This window comes from Dermacentor silvarum, chromosome 7 (genome assembly GCF_013339745.2).
Source record: "Dermacentor silvarum isolate Dsil-2018 chromosome 7, BIME_Dsil_1.4, whole genome shotgun sequence".
NCBI classification, from domain to species: domain Eukaryota; kingdom Metazoa; phylum Arthropoda; class Arachnida; order Ixodida; family Ixodidae; genus Dermacentor; species Dermacentor silvarum.
In genome coordinates, this window is record NC_051160.1 from 176,066,210 (window position 1) to 176,082,131 (window position 15,922).

Genomic DNA, 15,922 nt, shown 5'->3' on the forward strand with positions numbered 1-15,922 from the left:
TAAACGTCTCTTGCTCATATCGACTGGTGACCAGTTGACGCTTCCGGAAGGCCACGTTAAACCCAAGCGCTTCTGGCAGGTGTATGTTACCTACGGTTCTCACAGGGTAAACCCCTTCGCATTAGGATGTGCTCAGTGGTCTCCGGCCGGATTTTCGCTAGAGCATACACGTGCCTCATCCAGTTCCGAATATTTTCTCCGCTATGTTTTTGTCCTTAGGCAACCGACACGATCCTCAAATACCAAGGCACTGTCCTTTAGGTTATCTCACAGAATTTCCCACAGAATTCGTCTCTTATCAGTCTTGTAAATCTCCGTGGTTATTTTTGCTCCCATTCTTTGCATCCAATTCACTGTCTATGTTTCCCTCACGTTCTTTCTGATGACTCCTGGTTGTGTATTTACAATTTCGATTACCTTGTACTTGGTTGCCAACTTTGTTGACCTCTTCCTCTATTCTGTGTCCACGCTATTGAGGTACAGATACCTTTTTTTTAGTTTGAAGTTTATTTGTCCGGCCTGCTTACACGAGCGGGAGCAGAGGCTAGAGGCTACATAGCCTGACAAAAGGCCTCTGCTCTTGCTACAGTTCGTCACGCAGGCCTATGTACATGACACAATATTGCACCTCTAAACCTTTCGAGAAAAAATTATCTTTCACAGAAGAGAAAAAGAGCGTAAAAAACAACTATGGCACAAGTCATGGTACATTGTCAACATTCACACAACTAAGCGAACACATACGTGTACATCAGGTGAAAAAAAAATCATTTCTATCTCCCAATGCAACACGACAAAGTAGGGCAGCACAGAAATATTTCATTATTTATTTGGGCACTTTAGCCGCCCGTTTATTTTCATCTATGTTCCTGAGTCTTTCTTCAAACCTAATTTTGCTCTGTGCATTTCCGATTTCAAAAAAGGTCCAACACATGTCAGCCTGCACAGCCTCATTTGTGGTTTTACACTGGGCTACCGTAGCCAACCGGCCTACTGATCTTTGATTAACTTCCAACCCTGACAAGATATCCGATTTCAAGCATAGAATGGCATTTGCGAAGGTTAGCGCTGGCACCATTACTCCTTTCCAGATTCCACGCACCGCCTCCTACTTATTGTGACCCCACAGTTTCATTTCTGTTTCATTATTCGTGCACTCCGTTTGTCTTTATTTTCAGAATATATAGGTGGGTGCTTGAGTAACTGTTTCCTTTGTTTATGTATACACCGAATTATTTATATTCATCACTATGATCATGACTTGCTGCTGAGTTTACACCAGGTAATTTCTCGTCTCTTCTTTAAAGATCATAATTCCCGATTTCTTTGTGCTAAACTTGAGGCCTAGATTTGTCACTGCGTTGCCACAAATATTCGCAGGTGTATGTAAATTTCATGCATTGTCCGCTAGTAGCACTATGCGTTACGCGTACATCAGTCCAGGTTCCTTCTGTTGTACCATTTGCCAATTATGCAGGTAGGATAAATCACACCTTAATTGGCTGTTTTCCAGTCGTCTTTCTATGCCCTCAACATAAAGTGTGAACGACAATGGAGACAGAGGACATCCTTGCTACAGTCCTTGGCGAATTCCCACGACTTATTACGTTTCTGACCTTCCTTCTAGCCGCATTTCTAAGTGAAACACTAAGCGGACATAATCTCCACAAGCTGTCCTGGCTGCTGCTTTACAACAGGACCTTCCGTATCTAGCGCATGCTGTTATCAAGCTGGTAGTAATCGGTTTGAGTTGAACACTTCTCGCCCAGGGACAAACGCTTTCGTTTTACTGTCATGCAGCTGCTGGGGAGTGCTGTTAAGGCCCCATATGCTTGCTCTAAGCTCTAGCTCTTATGTGTTTACGTAAGGCATTGACATGCTTGAAGTAAGCAGGAGCAGCGTTTTGCATTGACATCGAGCACACTCAGCCACATAGCCAATTAGTGGGCCAGTGCAGCGTGCACGAGGTAGAATTAAAACATTATATATCGCGTGTGCAGCTAGTTAGAAGCGGTTTGTTATTTTCTTCCTCGAAGTGAATAGAGAAAACACAATAATTTGCCTATTCCTGTACGAAATCCCTGCACCAGCTCTTTCCGGAAAGAATGAACATGCTTCTCGTGAAGCTGAGCCTGAACATTTGCACAACTATGGGAGTTGAAGCACCCGCCTATTACAGAAAAGAAAGAATAAATCACGTGAAGCATTGATATATGCACAGCTCTGTGCACGCTAGTCAGGTGCAACTTTCTTTTGCGGCGGTCACGATTACTCTATTGCGGCTCATTCATGCATGAGAAACAGAGAACCTTCCAATTCCGTGCAGTCTTGTTTATTTGTGTAACGGAACAATCACTGCCCAAGTTACGAAGTCGACACTCGCACCCGACGGCTTTCTGCTTACCTGTCTTTCGTATCAAAACGCCATTTCGTGTACGGGTAGACCTGTGGGCGCTTTCTCTCCGGAAAGGGAACACCCAAAGAAAGACCGCCGAATAAACGGTAATAATATGCTGTTATCACTGGTCCGCAACGTAGGGAGGCAACACTATCGCGTAGTTTACTACAACAAAACCCGACCATGCACGTCGTCTTTTCTATTTAAAGTCGCTATTTCTCAGGCGCCACAGGAAACACAGTCACACGCGTCTAGTGTCTCCCTGAACGTCGATCGCAGGGCCTGAGCACCGTCCTCTTTCGCTGGTCGTTGGTGCGCCTAAAAATGGCACAGCGGGCAAAGAAATATTTGCACATTTCGCTCAACAGATGCGGCAAGAACACGGCCAAAAACGCACTCGAAGGTATGATCCCTAAGGGCACCTAGACTGCACTCGTTGCAGATCGCTTTCAAAAACACAGGGTCCGCGCGGCCGCGCACAGCCCAGCCATAGGCAGCCAGCTGCCTGAGTAGAACCTCCCCCCGGGGCCTTGCCCGTGGTGGAAGACGGCAGGCTTCCTCCCCGCTTTCTTCCTTTGCGAGATCAAACCGCCATCTTCGGCTCACCCTCGCATGCTTTCACTCGCACTACAGTATACGGAGCGCGGCCACGGGGACTTTATACGCACTTGCGCTTTATACGGAACATCACGGCAACGACGACGGCGGAAATGAAGCAGCAGTGCATTTGCAAAAAAAAAAAACGTTCAACGAACTTGAGCCAAAGGAAGGTGTTCCACAGTCCAGTTCCGCAGCACGCTGTCGACACTAGGCAAGAAACCCGCCGCGGTGGCGTGTTAACCCCGAGGACGCCGGTTGGAACCCCGTCCGCATTTCAGCAGGGGTGAAATGCAGACATGTACGGTGCATTCAGTGCACAAGGTGGCCGCAGCTTATCCGGAGTCGCCTACTGGATTTGTCTCGCCTTCGTGCTTGGGGCTTCCGACTTTTTTTCCGGCTTAGTTTATTACGCTCTATCTGGGCCTAAATTGGCCTAAACTTCAAAGCAATTTATACATTTTTTAATACAGACTCTGTCAGCACGCATGCAAACTCTGCCAGACTCTACCAGTGGCCGAATACTGCACCAGGGAGGCCCAGTCCTGTTCTGGTGAGGGAGTGCCTTTGTAGGAGCTTAGCGGGCCTTCCCAATTTAGTTGAACTTGGACTAGTACAGCCCCACTAGCTCTGGTGTCACGCGCCATTCCAAGCCTGAAATTGTAGTGGACTGGAGGGTGATTCGAATCCACGACATTCGGATTAGAAGCCCGGTGTTCTACCACTGCTCCAGCCCACCATGCGCAAGCTGGAATCAGCTAGCGCAAGACGGGAAATTGGAGATCGCAGGGAGTCTTCGTCCTGCAGTGGACATGAAACAACAAAAAAAGAAAAATAGGCTGATGATGATGATTATGATATGCTACCTAGCACTGGAACGACCTTCCTGCCCGCGTCGCTTTGATAACGGATCACTACTAATTCATGTCTGCCAGCGAAGAACATTCCAACCCACGACTGCCATGCACTAGCTTATGCCCACCCCTCATGTAATGCATTGAGGACCTTTGATATAGAATAAAAGCAAAATGAAATAAAAAACAGCTACCAGCTGCACGTACTTGGAAAAAAAGTTAAATTGCATGCATAAAGTGTGTTCGTAATTGCGCTGCATTTATTTGAAATTTTCATTCAGCGCTTCAAGCTTCGTGTTCGATTCCAACAAGTACATTGGACCTCGCATAATTTTTTTTTCTTTCACGCACGGAAATGTACGCTCTTACACCCAATTCCGTCGCGACATTCATTGACATTATTGTATTGCGATAGCAATTGTATGGACACTCCAGGCACGTTTGTGCCGTCGGCGTCGCCGTCACCGTCGCCGTGATGTTTCTATAATGTCCAAGGGCGATGACACCGTCTCCGCGCGCCGCATGCTGTAAGTACGAGTGAAAGCGGGCGAGACAAGCCAATTGATCGCGGCTTAATCTCGCGCGCGCAAGGCAGGAAAGCGAGGAGGAAACACGCCCCTTCCGTCGCGCGAAAGGTCCCAGGGGGAGAGGAGGGAGGGCGGCGGCGTTGTACTCCGGCAGCAACTGCGCGTTGCACGGCAGCGCGCGCCCTACCTGCGTCGGGGGGTGAGTATAGGTGCGACGGCGGCTTGCTGCGTTCGAGACGCTCAGCTTGCGTAGAGGCGACGCACAGCACGAAAGTCACTTCGCTCGCTGCGAGGGTCCGCGCTCATCGAGTGTGATGTGTTCATGTTTGCCTGTGCGCGTTGACACCATGATTGTCAATTTAGATAGTAAGCGATTGTTGACAAGCTTATACGGCCGATAAAACTAACATCCTTACTTCGTATAGCTATCCACGCATTTGCTATCGCAATCGATGAGTCGACTTTCGGGCGAAGCTGCGACTTTTAACTACTGCTGCATTCAGTTTACTAATCTACCTCCTTGGAAGTTTTCTTTAATTCCCGTGAATGCGGTGAATGCGGCATATCCACAGCGCCAGGAACTAATCTGTCGCTCGAGTTCGCTCGGTGTGCTTTTCCTGACCGCCGCGTCACAGGAAATAAAATGATTTACAGTTATTTTATTGGAAACAAAACGGTAATTCATTGGCATCTGACTGCTCAATCAAACTGCTTCTTTTCATTAATTCCTGGTGAAATTTATTCAGTTACGACTATTGCAATTTCCCTGCGCCACCGACTTCCTGGGCCATAGTCCTCCGACTTCCTGGGCCATAGTCTTCGGATCTTTTTTTGTCAATCAAAGGAGGTGACACATCCGGCAGGCCACTTACCTCCAGCGCACTGCACGTTTCGTGGCCAGTCACATGTCTGCAGCTCGACGCTGAAGTAGAGGCCGCCCGTGCAGCTCTCGTGCAGAGCGTCGCCAAACACGCACACGAAATACTTGCTGCAGTCATTGTCATCCGCGTAGTAGCCGAACTGCTCCGGGCACTTGAACTCGTCGCTGGGCGCGCCCTCTGCAAAACAAATGCGGAATCAAGAATGCATGACGCCTTTTAATTTCTGCGTGCGTTAGTGCGTGCATGTGTACAGTTTGTAAAAGTGCGAATGCGTGCAGGCCTGGCGTTCGGCTTCCTTCAGGGGTGATACGCTTGGGAAAGGAGCCTGCGCCCTGAATTCCCGTCGAAACCAACGTGAGCACGGAAAAAAAGTGGTGTCTGGGCAGCTCCCATGGCGGTCGTTTCCCATGTGCGTAAAACTGCGAATGCACGCATTCGCACTTTTACGCACGGGGGCACGCACGGGGGCACGCATTCGCACTGGTAATAAATGATCACGAAATACTGATACCTATGGGCCATCCTGCCCACTGTAAGAACATCGCAGACGCATCATGTGGCTGAAAACATGCGTGGCCTCCAAGCTGCAAGAGAGAGTAGTGACCAATTGTTCGAGATTGTAGCTTCCCTGCCGCCTGCAACCGAATAATATTTGCCTGTCCCTATAATAAATATCATGCCCGAATACTTGGAGTGCACCAGAGAGTGGAAAGAATGCAGCATGATATTAAGAAGACCGGCTACGTTGAAGAATTGAAGATTTGGGGGCCCATCAGCTCACTTTCGGTATTTTGCAATATATTCACCAATGTCATTTCCGATAGAATCAGGACGACACTAGAATGCTTTCAGACAATTGAGAGAACAAGCTGAAGGGGTATTAAACAATGAATCAAGTATATGCACTAATCAGGTAATTGATAAATGAGCGCAATAGAAACAACCTCTCCATATATCTCTCAATGATTAACAAAATAAGTTTAGATTCAGTACAGATGCCAGCAGTTAGGCAGGCATTGCGTAGTGAAGGCGCCCAGAAAGAATACGTGAATATTGTTTCCGTTTTAGTGACGCTGGACAACCACCGTGGTGCAAGGTAGCCAAAAGCAACAAATGAGTACGCATTGCAGAATCATAGCAGATGTCTATAAAAATTCCCCAGTTACCTTAGTTTGTAAAAAAGGAAAGCATGTACCGCTCAAGAGAGGAGTAAGTCAAGGAGACACAAACTCTGCAATGCCTTCGGTTTGCAGATAAGATTGTTCTGTTCGGCAATGCTGCAAATGACTTGCATCGAATAAATGAGAATATAAGCAGACAAAAAGTAAAAGCAGGGTTGAACATTAACGTGCAGAATACAAAGATAATGTTCAACAGCCTCTAACGCCGAAATTTCGGTTATTGGAATTTAGAGAAAGACAGTAGCCTGGCAAGAAAACGAGAATTCGCGAGAATCATTGCTAGAGTACGTGTACTTATTTATTTAAATATACCTTACAGGGCACCTGGACGCATTTCTTAAAGGGGGATATACACGAAATGTTAATACGTAAGTATCAAAACACCGGTTGGAGCAATTATTCCGAACAACTTAACTAGCTCACTTAACGGCAGTGATCATGTGTTAAAAATAGCCCCTGACTCAGCAAAAACCCATGGCTTTTTGAGGAGTTCCCTTGCACTATGTCTGCCGTCTGTCCGCAAACTTGCTTATGAAACCTTCGTGCGCACAAAACTCAAGTTCGCGTTTGCCATCTGGTCCCCCCATCAAGCTTATCTAATTAAGGCTCTGAAATCAATACAAAATTTTGCGGATCGCTACATTTCCTCTAATTACGGCCGCTGCACCAGTATCGCGAATGTCAAATCATCCCTTGGTCTTACCACTCTGATCTGAATTGCGCCCAAAAATCAGCCAGCTATGTCTTTACCGCAAGCTCTATTACAGTTTCCCTCATCTACGAGGAACACTTCTATTGCCCACTGCCCAGTCTTCTCGCTGCCTTTTTAACTATCGCGATGTACAACGCTTGCAAGGATCTACTACGGCTTTTAATCAATCGTTCCTGCCCTCTGTGATTGAAACATGCAATTCTTTGCCTAATCTCATTGTCAATGAATGAAATCCTAAAAAAATTTAGATGTTAAAGAAACACATGCAGTAACCACTGTGTCCTTTTTACCATTCATTTAATTATTTGTTGCTAATTGTATGATTTACTGCGTCAGCGCTTTTATATTGTTACTGGGAGTATTTACTCAATAGAAAAAGGCTAGCACTTGTCCAGTCAAGACTGCACAGACCACACAATTATCAGCAGGTTTTAAGTCCGACAGGACAGCCACTCCCCCACTACAATGTCTTTGTCTTCGCCATTGCTCATGACATTGATCCCGGCCGGTGAAGCACCGTCCCGGTGCTTGTTGTGGTCAGAATGGGTTATCACAGTTGTAACGATTGAGGTGGGAAGCATGTATGATGTCACTTCGTGGTGCGACAGTCGATGAGGTGGATGCCATGGGAGTTATGGATGGATGGATGAGGCTGAACCATTTAAATCGGGCGGTGGCATACGCCACCTAGCCATGACTATTAACATATTTTCTACTTTGTGGTGGGTGAAATTTCACTCCTGCCTTGATTTTAGCCACCAATCGGATAACCTCCGTTTGGTTACTTCTACCCGCTTAAAGTCTATTTTGCCTTCACTGTCCCTGAACCATAATGCTTTGAAAAAATCAGCCACGTTGCTTTGCACTGTAGGGTTAACCCCTTTACAGAAAAGTATGAGGTGTTCAACCGTTTCCTCTTAGCGCATAGGTGACAGGCGCCACCTGGCGCAGCACGCGGTAGGCCCCGACTTACCGCGACATTTACTTTTCACACAGGCCGACACGACGAGATGGGAGCCAGAGAAGGACGAGAGAGCCCGGCGGAAAATAAATATCCCGGTGTCAACGATCGTAAATGGACTTTTGCGCAGTCTGTGATGGCGAGAGCCGAGCGCGGGCTACTGTGCGCGCGACGAGCGCACGCGTGATGGCACGTTGCGCATAGGAAGTCGTGGAAGTGGAGGACGGATCAGAAGGGAGCAAGGTGTCAAAGGGTAATAAGGTATGGCGTCCGAAGAGTTTGAGTCACCGGCAGTTTCATGACGCGATGAGTTGTATGCAAATGTGAAGAACGGAAGGGCAACGTCCCAATCGTGGTGGTCATCGGAAACGTACATGGAAAGCATGACGGTCAGTGTATGGTTGAGGCGTTCGGTGAGTCCATTGGTTTGAGGGTTATATGAGGTGGTGAAGTTGTGATGAATAGCACATGATCTAAGTAAATCATCATCCTCACGAGATTGGAAGCGGCGACTGCGATCTGTGAGTAGGTGACGTGGAGCACCATGTTGGACGATGACGTCGTACAGTAGGAAGTCGGCTACGTCTGTGGCGCAGCTGGTTGGTAACGCCAGAGTAATTGCATATCGCGTGGTATAATCTGTAGCGACGGCAACCCATTTGTTGTCTTTCGTCCAGGCCCACTCGATAAAACAGCTCGGTTGGAACGTTAATTGGCTGAAGGATACCAGCAGGTTGAGTCGCAGGTTTCTTTCGACGCTGACACAGGTCACAAGATCTGGCGTAGCGGTGAACGGAACGATAAAGGCCCTTGCAGAAAAAAATTCGACGTATGCGATCATAAGTTCTCGAGACGCCTAAGTGCCCGTAAGTGGGGGCGTCATGAAACTGGACGAGGACATGTCTGCGCAGATGATGCGGGACAACGAGCAGGAGTTCTGAGCTGTCTGGGTGCATGTTGCGGCGGTAAAGAACGTTATCCTGAAGCAAAAACAGGTTGAGTGAAGAGTCGAGGTTGCCGGATTGCAGACGGTCAATAAGAGAGAGCAACCATGGATTTCTACGTTGTTCCTCGGTCACATTGATGAAGTCTGTCATTGCTAAGACGTAGGTGTCGGGGTCTGTTTGAGTGGTGGTCAACGAGGTGACGGGATAGGCAGTCGGCGTCGTTGTGTAACTTGTGAGATTTGTACACTACCGAGAACGTGTACTCTTGTAATCGTAATACCCAACGGCCGAGCCTCCCTGTGGGGTCTTAAAGTGTTGAGAGCCAGCAGAGCGCATGATGGTCTGTTATGACCACGAACGGCCGTCCATATAGGTATGGACGGAATTTCGCGACAGCCAAGACCAGAGCTAGGCACTCGATCCCGCTGAGTATTGGTATAATTCCTTTCCGACTGTGACAGAAGACGACTAGCATATGCTATCGCACGGTTGGCCCCATTCTGTGTTTGCGCGAGGATAGCACCAATGCCATGGCCACTTGCGTCGGTACGAAACTCTGTTTTAGCAGCTGAGTCAAAATGAGCCAGCACAGGTGGTGAAGTGAGGGCAGAAATCAGCGACGCAAAGGAAGTCGCTTGATCCGAGCCCCAAGAAAATGTCGCATCCTTTTTGAGTAGGTCCATGAGGGGTCCAGCAATGTCCGCGAAGTTGAGAACAAAGCGGCGAAAGTAAGACCAGAGCCCAAGAAAGCTGCGTAATTCTTTCGTGGACCGTGGAACGAGAAACTCGCGGACGGCACGGACTTTGTCAGGGTCCGGTTGGACACCAGTAACATCAACTAGGCGTCCAAGTAATTTGATCTGGCGGCGCCCAAAGGTGCATTTAGATTAATTGATCTGGAGGCCAGCCCGGCGAAATATGTCAAAAATGACCGACAGACGCGGGCAGGTGGCTTTCAAAGCTGGTCGAGAAAACGATGACGTCGCCCAGACAACAAAGAAAGGTTGACCATTTAGGACCACGTAGAAGAGTGCACATCATGCGTTCAAAAGTTGCAGGTGCATTACACAACCCAAAAGGCATGACCTTAAATTGGTAGAGGCCGTCGAGTCTGATGAATGCGGTCTTTCCGCGGTCGCGGTCATTGACGGGAATTCGCCAGTATCCCGAGCGGAGATCTAACGACGAGAAACGTTTGGCACCATGGAGGCAGTCGAGGGCATCATCAATGCGTGGGAGAGGATACACATCCTTCTTCGTTACCCGATTGAGATGGCGATAATTGAGGCAAAACCGCCAGCTGTTGTCCTTTTTCACAAGCACTACGGGGATGTCCAAGGCTAGAGGAAGGCTCTATCACATCTTTATCAAGCATTTTCTCTACCTCCTTTTCGATGACTTGGCGCTCAGAGTGAGACACTCGGTAAGGGAGCTTGTGAAGGGGGCTGGCGTTTCTAGCGTCGATGCGGTGGGTCACGACATGTGTACGGCCTAGTGGACTTTTCTCAACATCAAAAACGTCAAGGTAAGAAATTAGGACAACACGAAGTGCTTCACTTTCGGAAGGTAAGAGGTCGGGGGATATCATTTTGTCCAGAAGTACCTTGGTTGGCGCCGGTATGACAGGTCGGGTCACGGTCTCAGCGTCAGCTCGCTAGCGAATGCAGAAGCAGTACATTCTTCCAGAGGTGACATTTCGGCTAGTGAAATTCCTTGAGGAAGAATATGGGTCGAAGTAGAAAAGTTGAGGGCTGGAAGCAACGTTCCGTCGTTGGCAACAACCACTATGGTATGAGGAAGTGTGATGTTGGGCGAGAGTATCTGATCTGTGAGGGGAGCGACCACATAGTCACCATCAGAGACTGGGGACAAACGGTGACATAAGGACGTAGGTAGCAGCTTGAGCGGGTAGTCGTAGAAGCTCCACGGAACGTAGGCGAATGTTACTTGATGCAGCGTCATCAGGACACAATGGCAGTTCGAGCGGCAAAATGCCAGTAGAACAATCGATAAGGGCAGAGTGGGCGGTTAAGAAGTCAATACCAAGAATGACATCATGTGGGCAAGCGTCGAGAACAGCGAAGAGAACTGAAGTGGGATGGCCGGCAACAGTAACGCGGGCAGTGCACATACCAAAAACCGGTGTTCGGGTGCCTTCAGCTACTCGCACAGCAGGGGAGACGGCAATTGTCAGCACTTTTTGTAGGCAGCCTCGGAGCGTAGAACTCATAACAGATATGTGGGCGCCAGTATGAATGAGAGTAACAACGTTCACACCGTCGACGAGAACACCAAGCAAACTGCATCTCGAAGTATGTGTCAATAGAGGTTTTTTGGTCCGTGTCCTCAATGCAGCCTCACCTCCCGGAGCTGCACTGGCTAGCTTCCCGGGTGGTGTCCGGAGTAAGCCGGAGAAGGAGAGAGACGGCGTTGAGGGGAGCGTTACTGGCGACTGTGAGGTGACGGCGATCGGCTAGACCAGTGTCCTTGTGCAGCAATATCAGCGTACGTCAATTCGGAGCGTGAAGCTGGTGACGTTTACGGGCCGGAAGGTGGTTGTCGAGATGTGCTAAAATACGGGCCACGATCTTGGCGGCGGTCACCGGGGACGCGTGATTGGTAATACGGATGATTGCGGCAGTGGCGTGAAATGTGGCCGACGCGAGAGCAAGAAAAACAGATTGGTCGATTGTGTTGCGTCCTCCACTCAGATGAGTTTCTGTAGCGGGGTGTGAACCGGGGAGCGGAAGCGGCAGTAGCAACAATTGGGACGGTGAGAGGACCGGAAGCGCACATGGGCGGAGCTGCGTGACTGGTAGCTTGTGGAAATAGGATGCCCATATTCGGTTCTCCACAAGAAAAGTAGAAAGTTACATGAAGAAAGGGGTCAGGCAAGGAGACACAATCGCTCAAATGCTATGCTTAGAAGAAGTATTCAAGCTCTTAGCCTGGGAAGGCATTGGAGTGAGGATCAACGGCGAATATCTCAGCAACCTTCGGTTTGCAGATGACATGGTCCTATTCAGCAACAATGGGGACGAATTACAACAAATGATTGAGGACCTTAACCGAGAAAGTGTAAGAGTGGCGTTGAATATGAATATGCAGAAGACAAAGATAATGTTCAATAGCCTCGCAAGGGAACAAGAATTCAGGATCGCCGGTCAGCATCTAGAGTCTGTAAAGGAGTATGTTTATCTAGGTCAATTATTATTTACTCAGAGGGGAGCCTGATCATGAGAAAAATTTACAGAAGAATACAATTGGGCTGCAGTGCATACGGCAGGCATTACCAAATCCTGACTGGGAGCTTACCACTGTCGTTGAAATAAAAAGTGTACAATCATTGCATTCTACCGGTGCTAACTTATGGGGCAGAAACATGGAGATTAAAAAAGAAGCTCGCGAACAAGTTAAGGACCACACAAAGAGCGATGAAACGAAAAAATGTCACAGTTTCGCCCTAAGGGCGAAGCAATGAATGCGATAGCAACACAGCAATGTCATACGAAGTAAGGTGAGCGGCTTTGGTAGCAATATGAATTGTAGTAAACATGAGCTGATTAAGTAAGCAGGTGTGCTGCGGCGTAAGTAGACCGACATGAAGAGAGACTCGATGACCACGAGGAGGCGCGTGTGAAACGGTGGTGTTGATGAGAAGCGCTTCCCGTGGGCAGCGCGTGCGAAGGTACACACCTGTAGCGCTGCACTGCCGACCCGGGCAGCATTGCATGTGTAGCGTGCGTTGGAAAATGTGGCCCGACTATTACTAACTGATTGAATAAGCGTGGTGTGAGCGCGCACAAACAAACATGAATAGATCACACTGAAGGACTGCAGACAACGACTGTCAAAACGCTGGCAGCAAGCGCATATATATACGCCGCAGCAGCGGGCGAAGGTACGTGCGGTCTATCGCTTCAACGGAAACTGCGCGGCGAATGCACGGCGCAGAAAGGTCAGAGCCGTGTGGAGATAAGAGACGGTGCGGACGAGCGACGAGCGCGGTTGTTGGCAGCGTAGAAGTGCGCCCCCCCCCCCCCCCCCCCGCGCTCCCTCCGGCGCTGGCTTCCCGCTTCCTTGCTTGCGCGTGGGTGATTGAGTGCGTTCGCTCTCCGTGATAGCGCGCATCCCCGCACGCTTCCGCTCGGGCATACGGCGCGCCGCGAAGATTTTATCTATAGGGAACCTCACGGCGACGGCGACGACGACGACGACGGCGGCGACGACGGCGACGGCGACGGCAGAAATACGGTAGAAGTGTCCATATAATTGCTATCGCAATAAAATATTAGGCCTAACGTTAGGAGACGGGGAGAGAGCAGTGTGGATCAGAGAGAAAACGGGGATAGCCGATATTCTAGTTGACATTAAGAGGGAAAATGGAGCTGAACAGGCCATGTTATGCACAGGATGGATAAACTGCATGTGGACCATTAGAGTTACAGAATGGATACCAAGAGAAAGTAAGCGCAGTCGAGGACGGCAGAAAACTAGGTGAGGTGATGAAGTTAGGAAGTTTGCAGGCGCAAGTTGGAATCAGCTAGCGCAAGACAGGGGTAATTCGAGATCGCAGGGAGAGGCCTTCGTCCTGCAGTGGACATAAATATAGGCTGATGATGATGATCATGATGATTTGCAACCTCTTGACGGACGACGGCTTGAAAGAGGCATATTGTCGCCAAATAGTTGTGAGCAGGTGCCTGATAAGCGGGTGGAGCCATGGCTTCGAGCTCCTAGCGAACAATCCTGGTCAGGTTGTTAGACGTCGAGAACGGAGGGGGCGTCACAGGACTTCGCCCGAGGAGGTCGCAGCTGGGTTCGGGAGTCTGGTAAAGCATCGAGTAATCCCCGCCTGCTTTTTGCTTGTTCAAACCGCCGGCATTGTTATGATGGAGTCAATCGTGCTGCAGTGCTTACGTATGAGTATCTTGAAGGCATCGTGACTTTCAACACGTGGCCAACCTTGTCCGCTTCTGGTATGTCTTTGTCAATTGTGCGGCACAAGGATTGCACGTCTTGGATCTATGTGACGTACGATTCCGTTGACGTCTGAGCTCTGGCCGCGAACTCGTGCCGCGCTGTCATTTGTCGTGCGACCAATCGGCCAAACAATTCGCGCATCTTCTCCTTGCGTACGTCCGAACTTGTCAGTTCTCTTTCGTGCGTGTTAAGCCCCACGACAGCTGTGTTCCGTAGGTACAAAATGAACTTGGCGAGCATTAACGCCATATGCCACCTCTGGTGCTTGCTGACGCTCTCGTAATATAGGATACAATAGTCAACGCCATTGTTATCCATGCCGTAAAACGTGCCGGGATCGAGGGGATGCGAAAGGACCACGGCTGCCGGAGCCGCGGGCGCGGGCTGCTATGACTGCGTATTGTCTTCGGCCATGGAGGCGCGAGTAACGTGGCCTCCGCTCCGAAGAATCAGGGCCGGGTGGAATAGAGCCCGCATACTCCCCCGAGAAGATCTTACGGGGTGTATTTACTGAAAAGTAAACGGCTATAGCACTTGTCTAGTCAAGACTGCACAGAGCGCACACGTTTGAGCAGGTTTTCAGTCCGACAGGAGAGACTCTGCTCCTGCCCCATTACAACGTATTTGTCTTCGCCATTGCTCGTGACAATATTATTGTACCATTCTTGTAGCAACTGAACATGTTTGATGTATGTCAACATTGCTCGAACGTTGACCCCCCATTATGTCTATCCAACCTATCAGAGCTTATTCAATGCAATATTTTGGTTTATTTAATTTATTTTAACCGTATGATTTACTGTGTCATTTGTGACAACTCGCATGACTGATGTATGAATCATTTTTAGAAAGTTGCCCACCCTCCCACACTCTTATGTAATACCCGCAAGGCCTCTAAGGGTCGTAATGATACTGATGATTGTCTGCGCTCGCAGACAAGGGCGCCGCAGCTAGACTTTTGTGCACCGTTTTTAAGTTTCACTTTGCAGTCTTCTGCACTCTTGATGGAAAGTCTCCCGTGATTAAATGTCTCCCGTGATGAAAACCAAGCTTTTGCAGAGCACCCAGAGCATAGGGTTTGCCTTTATCAATGATATGGACACTCCAGGCAGATTTCAGCGGACGACGTCACCGTCACCGTGAGGTTCCGTGTAACCGTGAGGTTCCGGTGCCGCGCGTTGATCCGCAGCGCTCTCTTCCTGTTTTCTAACGTTACGCCTAACATTTTTCGTTCCATCGGTCTTTGTGCGGTCCTTAACTTGTTTTCGAGCTTCTTTGTTAACCTCCAAGTTTCTGCCTCATCATTTAGCACGGGTACAACGCAATGATCGTACACTTTTATTCTCGACGATAGTGGTAAGCTCCAAGTCAAGACTTGACAATGCCTGCCGTATGTACTCTAAGCCATTTTTATTCTTCTGTAAATTTTCTTCTCATGATCAGTGCCTCCTGTGAGTAATTGACCTAGCTAAACGTACAGACTCTAAAGGCTGCCTGGCGATCCTATCGTCCACCATAACATTCACCAAAGTTATTGGACAAACACTGCTTGACAAATGCCCGCGACACTACTGAACACGGCAAAGCCTTAGGCGGATTACGCGGTGATGCACCGCGCGACTTCGAAGACCATTGACTTTACGCGCCACACAGCAGCGCCTGTCGTATGTTTCACGTAAATTATTCAGTAAACAGTGTTGAATGTTCGTTACGCACTCACGTCCCGCGAGCTTCGTTTGTATGGATAGAACGTACAAAACTTAACCAAGTGAGGAAGTGAGATTGGTGACGTGTCCGGCCGATAACTTTCCTCAAAGCCTGTGCAAATAAATCGACGCAGGAATATTTTTTATCGACCACAGCAACACGCAAGTGCGGACT

The 15,922-nt window shown here is 48.8% G+C and overlaps 1 protein-coding gene across 1 annotated transcript in view; it reads right to left on the bottom strand.

Moving 5' to 3' along the window:
* Positions 1-15,922, bottom strand: part of LOC119458715 (uncharacterized) — a 311,049-nt gene that overhangs the window by 63,867 nt on the left and 231,260 nt on the right. The window contains exon 2 of the mRNA XM_037720571.2: positions 5,249-5,434. Coding sequence (XP_037576499.1) covers positions 5,249-5,434 — 186 coding nt within the window. The remainder of the gene's footprint in view (positions 1-5,248; positions 5,435-15,922) is intronic.